General features: G+C 37.6%; 1 protein-coding gene across 1 annotated transcript in view; it reads right to left on the bottom strand.

Moving 5' to 3' along the window:
- The window catches only part of LNPK (lunapark, ER junction formation factor), a 90,440-nt gene that overhangs the window by 42,587 nt on the left and 33,118 nt on the right, over positions 1-14,735 (bottom strand). Inside the window, exon 6 of the mRNA XM_049773450.1 lies at positions 8,704-8,744. Within this exon, the coding sequence (XP_049629407.1) occupies positions 8,704-8,744 (41 nt within the window). The remainder of the gene's footprint in view (positions 1-8,703; positions 8,745-14,735) is intronic.

The raw sequence follows: 14,735 nt of genomic DNA, 5'->3' as shown, positions 1-14,735 counted from the left end.
GTATTCAGGGTTTACTCCTGGCTTCATGCTCAGGCTCGGGGGACCATATGAGATGCCGGGATTCAAACCACCATCCTTCTGCATGCAAGGCAAATGCCTTACCTCCATGCTATCTCTCCAGCGCCTAGACTAGCATACTTATTTCTATTTTCTAAGTGAATAATTTGGGTTTTTTTTTTTTTTTGTGGTCACAGGAATGGAACTGAGCCTAATGTGTGCAAGGCCACATCCATGGCCCAGAACAACTTGTTTTAAATAGACATTCTGAAATTATATGAACTTGAAATTTTCTTCCCTTTTTCTTTTTTTATTTTTGTGGTGGTGAGGTGGGGTGGTGGTGGGTGGGAGAACTTGATATTTTGTTTTGTTTTGTTTTGTTTTTTGGGCCACACCCGGCGGTGCTCAGGGGTTACTCCTGGCTGTCTGCTCAGAAATAGCTCCTGGCAGGCACAGGGGACCATATGGGACGCTGGGATTTGAACCAACCACCTTAGGTCCTGGATAGGCTGTTTGCAAGGCAAATGCCACTGTGCTATCTCTCCCGCCCAGAACTTGATATTTTGATGTCAGAAAAGGTCTATGTCTCAAGCATATCTCCATTTGGAGGAGGGGGGGTTGAGTCACACCCAATGATGTTCAGGGGTTACTCCTGGCTCTGCACTCAAAATTCGCTCCTGGCATGGGGGACCATATGGGATGCCAGGGGATCAAACCACAGTCCATCCTAGGTCAGCTGCATGCAAGGCAAATGTCCTGCCACTGCACCACTGCTCAGCTCCTCTATTCTTAATTAACTAGAAAAAACCTTGAACAAGTTTTTTTTTGTTTTGTTTTGTTTTTCGGGCCACACCCTTTTGATGCTCAGGGGTTACTCCTGGCTACGCACTCAGAAATTGCCCCTGGCTTGGGGGAACCATATGGGACGCCGGGGGATCGAATTGTGGTACTTTCCTTGACTAGCGCTTGCAAGGCAGACACGTTACCTCTAGCGCCACCTCGCCGGCCCCATTGAACAAGTTTTTTAAGCTTTAATTTCTCCTCGTAGAAAGCAGAAACATTAAAACTTCTTCATAACTGTTGTGTAATTTAAATAAGATATGAGAAAGAGCTCAAGACAATGCTTAGCACGGTAACACAAATGACATGTCAATTATGCAGAATGAGTCTAAAACAAGCAGAGCTTCCAAATAACCAACATTTCAGCATTTGGAAATAAGAAACAATACTCACAAAACTAAATTACTTGGCATTACTTATAAAAGTTTACACTTTTTTTTTTTGGTTTTTGGTTTTTGGGCCACACCCAGCAGTGCTCAGGGGTTACTCCTGGCTGTCTGCTCAGAAATAGCTCCTGGCAGGCACGGGGGACCATATGGGACACCGGGATTCGAACCAACCACCTTTGGTCCTGGATTGGCTGCTTGCAAGGCAAACGCCGCTGTGCTATCTCTCCGGGCCCAGAAGTTTACACTTTTAAATAATAACTTATCCTAAGTACTGCATCATTTTTCTGCAATGTGTTTGTACTGCTGTGAAATAGTAGACATATATGATATAAAGTTATGTATGTTTCAAATTTATAATTTAAAAAGGCAAACACATTATTTATTATAAATTCACATTATTTGCCAAAATTATATATTTTTAGATGTAAAAATTATACCTGGTAATACAGTGTCGAAACTTTTTAAATTTTGAAATACCATTTACAAATATGTAAATGCTCATTCATTTTGAAATGGACTTTTCATCTTTCTCTTTATTGTTCCTGTGAACTGTAGGGACTGCACCCTTGGTTATAGTGCTTGCACACTTGTGTGTGCTATTAAGCAGAATATAGCAACCTTGGCTAGGTGCTCATACAGGCCTGACTAAATTTGTCAAAGATCACACAATTTGTTTGGCACTGGGATTCCATCAGCAGTGCTATAGGAATCACACCAGGCAAGTGAATTGGTACCAGGAATCACACACATGACTTCTTCACACCTATAGGAAAGGAACTTCTACCATTGAGCCACATCCTTTGACACCACTTCCATCCTGAAATAAAATGTTTAAAGAGCACAAAGAAGATAAAAAGCCTAGGAGATAGCTCAATGGCTTAGAGCACATGCCTTGCATGATAAAAATTACCAAGTTCCATCCATAGTGATGAGTGCCTTCTCATGAGTTCTGCCACTTGCACCTGTAATCTCTGATTGTTGTCCTTGATGCTAAAAACAATTTCTGGCTACATAAGAGTCACTTGTGTCCAAATATCAGGACTAAAGAGTACAACTGAAAAAATGTACAAATACCATTGCCAGGAAGTATTATCCCTAGTGAGTACAGGAAGTACGATCCGTAGTGTGCATAAGCACCAGAACTAGACCAGTGTGACCTACAAAGAATACATGAAAACATTGCAACCAGAGGCATAAGACCACTTGTGAGCAGCCTGGCCAAGCATGAAGCACTGAACCAGCAAAGCAACACAACCCAAAAAAGTGGGAATGGAGCAAAGAGTACAGTAGGGCACTTACCTCACACCTCCATCTTTCTATCTGTCTTTTTCTTTCTTTTCTTTTTCTTTCTTTCTTTCTTTCTTTCTTTCTTTCTTTCTTTCTTTCTTTCTTTCTTTCTTTCTTTCTTTCTTTCTTTCTTTCTTTCTTTCTTTCTTTCTTCCTTCCTTCCTTCCTTCCTTCCTTCCTTCCTTCCTTCCTTCCTTCCTTCCTTTCTTTCTTTCTTTCTTTTTCTCTCTCTTTCTATCTATCTATCCACTACTAATCTATCCATCCATCCATCCATCCATCCATCCATCCATCCATCCATCTAATCTAATCTAATCTAATCTAATCTAATCTAATCTAATCTAATCTATCTCAGCACCCTGAGAGCATAGTCAGGAATAAGCCAGGTTTGGCAAAAACAAAATTCTTAAATTTCGATGTGAACAACACAGCCATGCCTATTTGTGTGAATCCTTTCAAAATTAAGAACACTTTTCAAGTATCTGAAAAATCAAGATTTTACTTTCCAGTCATTGCAACAACAGCGGCACAAGAAAAGGCAAAAATATAACGAAAAGCACCTGATTCCCTAATAATATTTTTGAGCTTTGTGTTTAATGACAAACATTCTAAATATAGAAAGATATCATTCATTAGAATTTAATTTAGTCAGATTAGTAAGGGCATATACAACCTTCTTCAACTTAGAGAAACCTTTTTTTGGCTGGGGGGGCACTGAACACTTCTGAATTCAGAATTCTTGATTCTGTGCTCAGAGATCTCTTTTGGTGGTGTTCAGGGGACCATCTATGGTACCAGAGATATTACTGAGTAGGCCATGAACAAGGTACCTAACCCACTATATATCTCTCTGGCCACTAGAACAGTCTTTAACAACAACAAAAATATTATCTATTACCCATAATTTTCTGTTGAAATAAATATTGCTTTTACTAAGAGATTTTGAAGCATGCCATAATAATAATCACATCATTTCTCCCTGTTAATTTCTTCTGTTAATGTGTTTATAAAATTTTCTGGCCTATACTAATATTCAAACATCTAAAAATGCCACACAAAAATACTTATGAAACTTTGCAGTGTGATGAACACCTCTATCTAGGACCACATGCTGTGATTGTGAATTTAAAGTCTTTAGTCATTCAATATATTACAACAGAAACATGTATGAATATATTTCCATATATATGCATGTAACAATGTATACATGTCAAGATTTTACATAAGACATACTACGTATATAAAGTTATTGATATTTATAAAATAACACTATTTGTAAGAGTTCGGATTCTTAAACATAGTTGATCTAAATTAAAAAATGACTCATTAAATGGTGCTACTTTTCTAATCCATAATCTTATCCAGTTCTCTCATCCATTATTAACCTATAGCTTCTCATGCCAGAACTTCGTGCTCTGGATTTCACCCAGCAGTAGTATTCCTTTGAATCAGAAACACTTACCTGAATTTAAGTTAATTCTCAGAGGATTAAAACATTTCTTGGGGGGGCCGGGTAGGTGGCGCTGGAGGTAAGGTGTCTGCCTTGCAAGCGCTAGCCAAGGAAGGACCGCGGTTCGATCCCCCGGCGTCCCATATGGTCCCCCCAAGCCAGGGGCGATTTCTGAGCACATAGCCAGGAGTAACCCCTGAGCGTCAAACGGGTGTGGCCCAAAAACCAAAAAAAAAAAAACAAACATTTCTTACCATTTTCTCATCTGATCTTTCTTATAATTTAGATAAAATACAAATTCCCTTAAAAATAGCAGGAAAGGGACCCAGAGAGGTAGCACAGCGGTGTTTGCCTTGCAAACAGCCGATCCAGAACCTAAGGTGGTTGGTTCGAATCCCGGTGTCCCATATGGTCCCCGTGCTTGCCAGGAGCTATTTCTGAGCAGACAGCCAGGAGTAACCCCTGAGTACCGCCGGGTGTGACCCAAAAACCAAAAAAAAAAAAAAAAAAAAAAAAATAGCAGGAAAGAAAATACCATATAGAAATACTATTCTAGAAAAAGAATGGAATTTTATGAAGTGTTACTTAAAGAGGTGACTCATGTATTTTGATAAATCTTGAACTGTTTGATGTGGATGAGAGGGATTATCTATTAAGTAGCAATATTTTTCTTAATTAAAATGATTTTTTAGAACTGCAGAATACAGGGCCAGAGAGATAGCATGGAGGTAGGGCGTTTGCCTTGCATGCAGAAGGATGGCAGTTCAAATCCCGGCATCCCATATGGTCCCCCGAGCCTGCCAGGAGCGATTTCTGAGCATAGGACCAGGAGTAACCCCTGAGTACTGCTGGATGTGACCCAAAAACCAAAAAAACAAAAACAGAAAGAGCTGCAAAATACATGAATGGTAAAAAGTACACATTCAGACCATAGCAATTTATGTAACAAAATATTATTTTTATTTTAATAACTAAATGGAATTCTTTTTGTTTGTTTTTTTGTTTTGGGGCCATACCCAGCGATGCTCAGGGGTCATTCCTGGCTATGTGCTCAGAAATCGCTCCTGGCTCAGGGGACTATATGGGATGCTGGTGATCAAAACCAAATCAGTTCTGGGTCAGCTGCTTGCAAGGCAAATGCCCTATCACTGCCCTATCGCTCCAGCCCCTAAATAGAATTCTTATATTTAAAACACTATGACTAATTTTACTAACTTAATTTTTGAACAATGTGTGATTCATTTATTATTACTTATTAAAAAATTTGCAAATTATATTACAAATATGTTTGAATTAAAGAGTGCATCTCTATATAAACAATCTTTAATAAAATATCAATATCAAGTAGCAAATATGACTTAATTTGTTAATAAAGAAGTTTTTTTTAGTTTTTTGGGTTGGGTTTTTTGGGGGGTTTTTTTGTTTGTTTGTTTGTTTTGTTTTTGGGTCATACCCAGCAGCGCTCAAGGGTTACTCCTGGCTTATGCTCAGAAATCACTCCTGGCAGGTTCGGAGGACCACATGGGATGCCGCAATTCAACCCACTGTCCTTCTGCATGCAAGGCAAACACCCTACTCCATGCTATCTCTCTGGCCCCTAATAAAGAAGTTTTAAGAGTTAGAAAATTATATACCATGGGGCCAGAGTGGTGGTGCAAGCGGTAAGGCATTTTGCCTTGCACGCGCTAAGCTAGGATGGACCCTGGTTCGATCCCCCAGCATCCCATATGGACCCCAAATTAAGAGCAATTTCTGAGCACATAGCCAGGAGTAATCCCTGAGCATAACCAGGTGTGGCCCAGAAACCTAAAAAAGAAAATTATATACCAAAGAAGTTTTCTGTTCAGGAGGCATTTTGATAATAAAAGCTTCTGAAGGTCTAATTGGAGTTAATCATCAATGAACAAGATTAATTTTAATCATACTTAGTTTTTGATCCAAAGTAATTTCCCTTCTTTTTCCTCTTGCTACCAGCACAATCATTAACTAGCATTGTGCTCTTATAATTTGTCCTTAGTCCTATTGCTCTAAAAAAGTCACATCTATTAATAGGCCTCAGCATTTAAGTTCAGCAGCAACAATATCACAGTTAACAATCAAATTAATGCAATTTTGTTCCCTAATTAATGAGTGAGAGCACCAACTTACTTTTAATCATGCTCTTAAAAGGAATGATCTAAGTAAACTATTTTGTAGTACTAATGTCTCAAAAATCATTTAGATATAGAATCCTGAACTGAATTTGCCAATTGTCAGGGCTAAACAGATAAAACATCTTATATGGGTCCAGAGAGATAGCACGGGACATACACACACACACACACACACACACACAAAACATCTTATATGTCTTGATTCCTTCAAGAACTGCTAAATAAGTATCTGGCTTGGCTTAAATTGTTCATTATTACTAGTTGAGCCTATTAATCTAATTGAGAGTTTTTCTTGCATCTTCTTTTTAAACTTTAATTTTCTTTTGTTGTTGTGTTGCTTTGTTTTTTGGGCCACACCCAGTGACCATAAAGATTTACTCCTGGCTGGAGGGACCCAAGGGGATGCAGGGGATTGAACCCAGATCTATCCTGGGTAAGCCGCGTGCAAGATAAATGCGCTACCTCTGTGCTATTGCTCCGGCCCCTAATCTTACCTTCTATATTTTTAAATCACATTGGGATAATGTGGCTTGGCTGTGACCACTACTTTCTTTTTTTTTTTTTTTTTTTTTTTTTTTGTGGTTTTTGGGTCACACCCGGCAGTGCTCAGGGGTTACTCCTGGCTCCATGCTCAGAAATTGCTCCTAGCAGGCACGGGGGACCATATGGGACGCTGGGATTCGAACCGATGACCTCTTGCATGAAAGGCAAATGCCTTACCTCCACTACTACTTTCAATTTTTCCTGTCACATCAACAAACTATAGCAAGCATATCACAACTTCTATTTTACTAAGACCTTCTATATTGCCAAAAACAAACCAAAACTTTGATTTCTAGCTGTTCAATATGTATACAAAATAAATATCAGAAATATGGTAAGATGTGCTGTGGGGCCGGCGAGGTGGCACTAGAGGTAAGGTGTCTGCCTTGCAAGCTTAGCCAAGGAAGGACCACGGTTAGATCCCCTGGCATCCCATATGACCCCCCCAAGCCTGGGGCAATTTCTGAGCACTTAGCCAGGAGTAACCCCTGAGCATCAAATGAGTGTGGCCCAAAAAACCAAAAAAATAAAAAAGATGTGCTATGACTTTTTCTGTGTTTCATTGAGAACCATCAAAAATGTCGCATCCACCATGTAAATAGCCCAGCTTCACAGTTCCATGATAAATCTCAAAAGAGATGCCAAGCAATGGAACTCTCAGAACTAGTTTCAGGCTGAAAATTTTGAGGCCTGGTTAGAGGTAGGGTAAGCAAACTGTCAATATAATTTTAATAACTTCCTCACAGATCACTGAAAATTATCTAATAAAAAATCTTCCCAATATTAACTTTTTAAGTGCTTAGAAATATCAATACTTTACATGCCAGTTTCTCTTTTCATCAATTCATAGAATAATTTGGGGACTGGAGGGTTGGGCCACACCCAGTGGTTCTCAGGAGTTACTCTTGGCTATGTGCTCAGAAATCGCTCCTGGCAGGCTTGGGGGACCATGTGGGATGCCAGGAATCAAACCAGGGTTCATCCCAGGTAGCCATGCACAAGGCAAATGGCCTAATGCTATCTCTATTTGTGCTATCTCTCCGGCCCCTCACAGAATAATTTTTCATATTAATATTACCCTTGTAAGTCTGCTAGTTTTATAAGTAATTGTTATGTTACATGCTATAACAATACATTGATCATATGCAACTGGTTACATTTCCTATATAACATGGTACTGCTACCAAAAAAATTCTCATGCCACAAAATATGAAAGAAGTATATGAATTCAAATACAAGTTAAGGGGGTCAGAGTGGTAACACAGCAGTAGGGCATTTGCCTTGCACACAGTTGACCCAGGATGGACACGAATTCAATCCCTGACATCCATATGGTCCCCAAAGCCAGAGCAATTTCTGAGTGCAGAGCCAGGAGTAACCCCTGAGCCATGCCAGGTGTCCCACTCCCCCCAAAAAAATATCAGTTAAGTTCAATTCACTTATAAGAAACTATTATTATCAGTTAAATTCATTTATTAGAACCTGTTATATATCAACCTTGAAATATTTCAGACCCATTCATTCTCTAACTCTTAGCCTTTTTAAAAACAAACCAGATGCATTTAACTAGCCCCATAATACCCACATGATCAGAGTTACTGACCAAAAATGAAAAAAGAATTAAATAAAATCCTCTCTCATTTAACCAGTCTGTTCAAACTAAATATGCCTTTCACAATGAATATTGACCTCTCCCCTTCTTGGTTTATATCTGCCAAAACCCCAAAAGCTAGAAATATACAGATACTCTGTCCTTTTGATACCAACAAAACATTTTCATACCCCTCTGTCTCATAGTTTCCCAAAATGATTCACATTTATTTACCGCTTAGCTTCCAACTGATAAGGAGTTTCAAATCACAAAAGTCTGACTTGCCTTTTTCTGTCCATCATTATTAACTTGCAAATTATTCATAATTTAGCTTCATCACTAAAATGATATCTAAGAATATATTTGTTCCTTGAAGAGTCATTACATACAACATAAATTATTCCATTTCTAGTTAGCTTTAGATAAATTAAATTTAAATAAAAGTTAACTCACAATTTTCTTCTTCTGAGATTTTAAGTCATCCAATGCTTCATCTAGAAAATATGATTTAAGTCAATATTAAATCAGATATTAAAATTCTTAGAAATAAGAAAAAATCATGCTATACAAACACAAACACACCAAACTTCTAAAAGCAATGACATAAAGTTTCATGACAGTTATCGCTCTCAATGACAATGAACTAAATGCACCAATTTAAAGTCACAGTATAATGACAGAGAGGAAATGGTCATTAAAAAACAATCCCATTCACATTAGTGTTACACAAACTCAAATATCTTGGAGTCAACTTAACTAAAGAGGTGAAGGTCCTATACAAAAGAAAACTACAAAAGCCTTCTTCAAGAAATAAGAGGACACAAGGAAATGGAGACACACATCCTGCTCATTGATTGGCAAGATTAACATCATTAAAATGTCAATACTCCCCAAAGCATTGTACAGATTTATGTAATTCCTCTAAAGATAACCTGACATTCTTCAAAGAAGTGGATCAAACACTCCTGGAATTCATTTGGAATCATAAACACCCACGAATAGCTAAAGCAATCCTTGGGAAAAGGAATAGGAGAGGCATTACTTTCCCCAACTTTAAACTGTATTACAAAGCAATAGTTATCAAAACAGCATGGTATTGGAATAAAGACAGATCCTCAGATCAGTGGAATAGACATAAGTATTCAGAGAATGTTCCCAAGACATACAATCAATTATTTTTTGATAAAGGGGCAAGAAATCCAAAATGGAGCAAGGAAAGCCTCTTCAACAAGTGTTGTTGGCACAACTGATCAGCCACTTGCAAAGAAGCAAACTCAGACCCCTATCTAACACCATGCACAAAGGTCAAATCCAAATGGATTAAAGACCTTGATCAGGCCTGAAACCATACAGTATATATAACAATATGTAGGTAAAACGCTCCATGACATTGAAACTAAAGGCATCTTCAAGGAGGAAACTGCACTCTCCAAACAACTGCAAGCAGAGATAAACAGATGGAACTATCTTAAGCTGAGAAGCTTCTGCACCTCAAAGGAAATAGTGCCTAGGATACAAAAGCCACCCACAGAATGGGAGAAACTATTCACCCAATACCCATTAATTAAAGGGCTAATATCGAAAATACACAAGGTACTGACAGAAATTAACAAGAAAAAAAACATATAACCCCATCAAAAAATGGGGAGAAGAAATGAACAGACACTTTGTCAAAGAAGAAATACAAATAGCCAAGAGACACATGAAAAAATGCTCCACATCACTAATCATCAGAAATATACAAATCAAAACAACTATGAGGTACCATCTTATGCCACTGAGATTGGCACACATCACAAAGAACAATCAGTGCTGGTAGGGATGTGGGGAGAAAAGAACTCTTATTCACTGCTGGTGGGAATGCTGGCTATCCAACCTTTATGGAAAACAATATGGAAATTCCTCAAAAACCTGGAAATTGAGCTCCCATATAATCCAGCTATATCACACCTAGGGGTATACCCTAGGAACACAAAAATACAATTCAAAAATTCCTTCATTACACCTATATTCATTGCAGTATTATTAGTAATAGCCAGACTCTGGAAACAACCAACATGCCCTTCAACAGATGAATGGCTAAAGAAACACAATGGAGGGGCCAGAGAGATAGCATGGAGGTGGGGCGTTTGCCTTTCATGCAAAAGGTCATCAGTTCGAATTCCTGCGTCCCATATGGTCCCCCATGCTTGCCGGGAGCAATTTCTGAGCATGGAGCCAGGAGTAACACCTGAGCATTGCCGGGTGAGACCCAAAAACCAAAAAAAAAAACAAAAAAAACAATGGAATATTATGCAGCCGTCAGGAGATGAACTCATGAAATTTTCCTATACATGAATGCATATGGAATCTATTATGCTGAGTGAAATAAGTCAGAGGGAGAGAGATAGACATAGAATAGTCTCATTCATGCATGGGTTTTAAAAAAAATTAAAGACATTATTGTAATAATGCCCAGAGACAATAGAGATGAGGCCTGGAAGAACCAACTCACAATATGAAGCTCACCACAGAGTGCCTAGTGCAGTTACAGAAATAACTACACTAACAACTAGGACAATGTTAATGAGTAAGAGAATTAGAATACCTGTCTCAAATACAGGGGTGGGGGAGGGCACTGGTGATGGGAAGGTTGCACTGGTGAAGGGGTGTGTTCTGTTTATGACTGAAACTCAACTACAATCATGCTTAAAATCATGATGATTAAATATTTAATTAAAATTAAAAAAGACACAGTGACAAAATGAATCAGCAAATTGAATCCAACATTCTGCTACCTGCAAGAAGCATATATGAATAGTCAGCAAACCAGACTTAAAGTCAAAGGTTGGAAGACTATCATTTAAGCAAACAATTCCCTTAAAAGGCTGGGTTGGTCATACTAAATATCAGACTACATACACTTCAAGTTTAAAAAGTTTATAGGAGACGAGAGGGTCATTTCTTAATACTCAAGGATATATACATCAGGAAGGAATCACACTCAAACATATGCATCCAATAAGTAAACAAAATACTTAAAACAACTGCTAATAGACTTGAAGAAAGACAACAATAGCAACACAGTAGTTTGAGACTTCAACACCTCTTGGTCACCTCTTGATAGAACCACCAGGCTAAAACTCAATAAGGATATACTGGCTTTAAAGGAGGACATGGAACAGAAGGCCCTTGTATATATACATAGGGCTTTTTATCCCCAAAAAGCCAAATACACATTATTCTCTAATGCACATAGGAAATTCTTCAAGATAGGCCACATGCTGGGCCTCCATAAAATGAAAAGGATAGAAATTGTATCAGTTATCCTTTCAGACCATGAGGCACTGAAAATAGAAGTGAATTACAGAAACATAGAAATAACTTGAACACCTGGAAATTTAACAGCTAGCTCACTATTAACCAAACAGGGAGTTGGAGAAGAAATCAAAAGTTCCTGGAGGGCCTGGAGAGATAGCACAATGGCGTTTGCCTTGCAAGCAGCCGATCCAGGACCAAAGGTGGTTGGTTCAAATCCCAGTGTCCCATATGGTCCCCTGTGCCTGCCAGGAGCTATTTCTGAGCAGACAGCCAGGAGTAACACCTGAGCACGGCTAGGTGTGGCCCAAAAACCAAAAAAAAAAAAAAAGATTCCTGGAAACAAAGAAGAACAGGGACACAAATTATTAGAATTTGTAGGACATACAGCAAAAAAAAAAAAAAAGTGGTATTAAGAGGAACATTTATAGCTTTGCATGCATTCTTCAGGAAGGAAGAAAAGGCTTATATAAATAATAGGGAAGAAAACATTATCAAAGTCATCCACAAAGATGTCTGCAGATGACATACTAGATTTAGAAAATCCTAATGAATAAAAAAAGTTTCTAGAGGGGCCAGAGAGATAGCACAGCAGTAGGGCATTTGCCTTGCACGCAGGCGACCCAGGACAGATGGTGATTCAAATCCTGGAATCCCATATGGTCCCATGCCAGGAGCAATTTCTGAGCGCAGAGCTAGGAGTCCCTGATGTGGCCGACTCTGATCCAAAAACCAAACAAACAAAAATGTTTCTAGAAACAATAGATTTGTATAGTAAAGTGGCAGACTACAAAATTAATACACAAAAGTTCATGGACTTTTTATATGCAAATAATGTAAAAGAAGAGATATCTTTTAAAAATCCCATTCACAATAGTGCCTCAGAAAATCAGGTGCCTTAGAATCAACATAATTAGAGGTAAAAGACCTATACAAAAAAACTACAAAACACTGCCTTCAAGAAATAAAAGAGGAAGCAAGGAAACAGAAATACATACTCTGCTCATGGATTGGAAGGAATAACAATATTAAAATGGTAATACTTTCCAAAACATTATATAGATATGATACAATTCCCTACAAAGATACCCCATGACATTTTTTCAAAGAAATAGATCCGCCACTTTTGAAATTTATATGAAAAATAAATCTCCACAAATAGCTAAAAGAATCCTTGGGAAAATAAAGATGAGGCATCACTTTTCTCAAATTCAAACTGTACTATAAAGCAGTAGTCATTAAAACAGCATGCTATTAGACATGCTAAAGACAGATTCTCAGATCAATGCAAAAGACTTGAATAGTCTGAGACTGACCTTCACATATGATACATTAATCCTTGATAAAAGGGCAAGAAATATGAAGCGGATCAGTGGTGTTGGGAAAACTGGACAACTACATGCAAAAATAATAAACTCAGACCTCTCTCTAACTCCATGCCCAAAAATCAAATCAAAATAGATTATCTTGACATCAGAATTAAAACTATAAATAGAGGAAACAATTCTCTTCATGACTTTCCATGACATTGATTCTAAAGGCATCTTCAAGGATGAAACACCACTGACTAAGCTAGTGAAAGCAATAACTAATGGGACTATATTAAACTAAGAAGCTTCTGTACCTCACAGGATACAGAATGAGAAAAACTATTCACCCATCTAATACAGGGTTAATATCTAAGATATATAAAGCAACCAAAATAGGAAGAAAAGATGAATTGAAACTTCCTCAAAGAAGAAATATTGATGACCATAGGACACATGAAAAAATGCTCCATATCTCTATGCATCAAATCAAAACAATCTTGAGATATCATCTCACATCACAGAGACTGGCACACGTTAAAAAGAACAGAATGACCAGTGCTGATGTGGATGTGGGGGAAAGGGGGCTCTATTCACACTGCGAGTGGAAATGTGGACTGGTCCAGCATTTTTGGAAAACAATATGAATATTCCTCAAAACACTAGAAATTGAGCTTCTCTATGACCCAACAATATCACTCCAAGGAATATCCTCTAGGGCCCAAAAACACAATGCAGAAAAGCCCTGTGTACTCCTATATTCATTGCAGCACTATATACAATATGACTATTGTGTACCTGGGAAATAACCCAAGTGCCCAAAAACACATGAGTGGATAAAGAATCTATGGTTCATCTACACAATGGAATACTACACAGCTGTTAGGAAAAATGAAGTTATAAAATTTTCTTATAGGTTGATGAATATAGATTATTATGATGAGTGAAATGAGTAAGAAGGGGAGGAATAAACATAAAACAAGCATACTCATTTGTGAGATATACAAAAAAAAAAAGATGGTATTGTCCCAAGACAATAGAGATGAGGGCCAGGAAGGCTAGTCCATGGTAGAAAGCTTGCCACAAATAGTAGAGAAGGGACCAATATGACAATGGTAGTTAAAAATGATCACTCTGGACAGAACTGAAACAAGAAAAACAGAAACAAGATAAAATGAACAAGATAAAATAAAACAAGAAAATCAGAAACAATATAAAATGATATGCATGATATCCTTCAGCAACAATAATGAAAACCACAGTCTCTAAAAGGAATAAAAGGAAGAGAGAGAGAGAGAGAGAGAGAGAGAGAGAGAGAGAGAGAGAGAGAGAGAGAGAGAGAGAGAGAGAGAGAAGAAAAATGTCTGCCACAGAAGCAGGTAAGGAAAAAATCTGGCATAGAGGTAGGCAGGCAGGAAGGAAATTGGGGACACTAGTGGCAGAAAATGTGCACTGGTGAAGGGTGCTGTATATTGTATGTCTGAAAATTATAAACAACTTTTAACTATATCTCATGATGATTCAATTAAAGATTTTATTTATAAATAAATCCTTTAAATCTTTTAAATTAAAAAGTTAAATCATGCTATGTTATATATACATAGATATAAATTTATAGAAGCAACTGTAAGAAATATCCTTTTTGGATTTCACTAAATATATCACAACATACAGATAAAAATTATGCCTCTACCCATGCTATTTTATATTTTGCCTTTAAAATAAAAGTAGGGGAAAATGGACTTTACATAAAATTCCTTTCCAAATTAAAAATATTTTTTAAGTTTTATAACTGAAGAAGGTTTTTGGAAAAAAACATTAACCACTTTTCAAAATAAAACACTTCCAAAGATCTACCTTAAATAATTAGGTTGGCATAGT

Source organism: Suncus etruscus, chromosome 5, assembly GCF_024139225.1.
Source record: "Suncus etruscus isolate mSunEtr1 chromosome 5, mSunEtr1.pri.cur, whole genome shotgun sequence".
Taxonomy (NCBI): domain Eukaryota; kingdom Metazoa; phylum Chordata; class Mammalia; order Eulipotyphla; family Soricidae; genus Suncus; species Suncus etruscus.
This window is presented reverse-complemented; position numbering and strand designations above follow the sequence as displayed.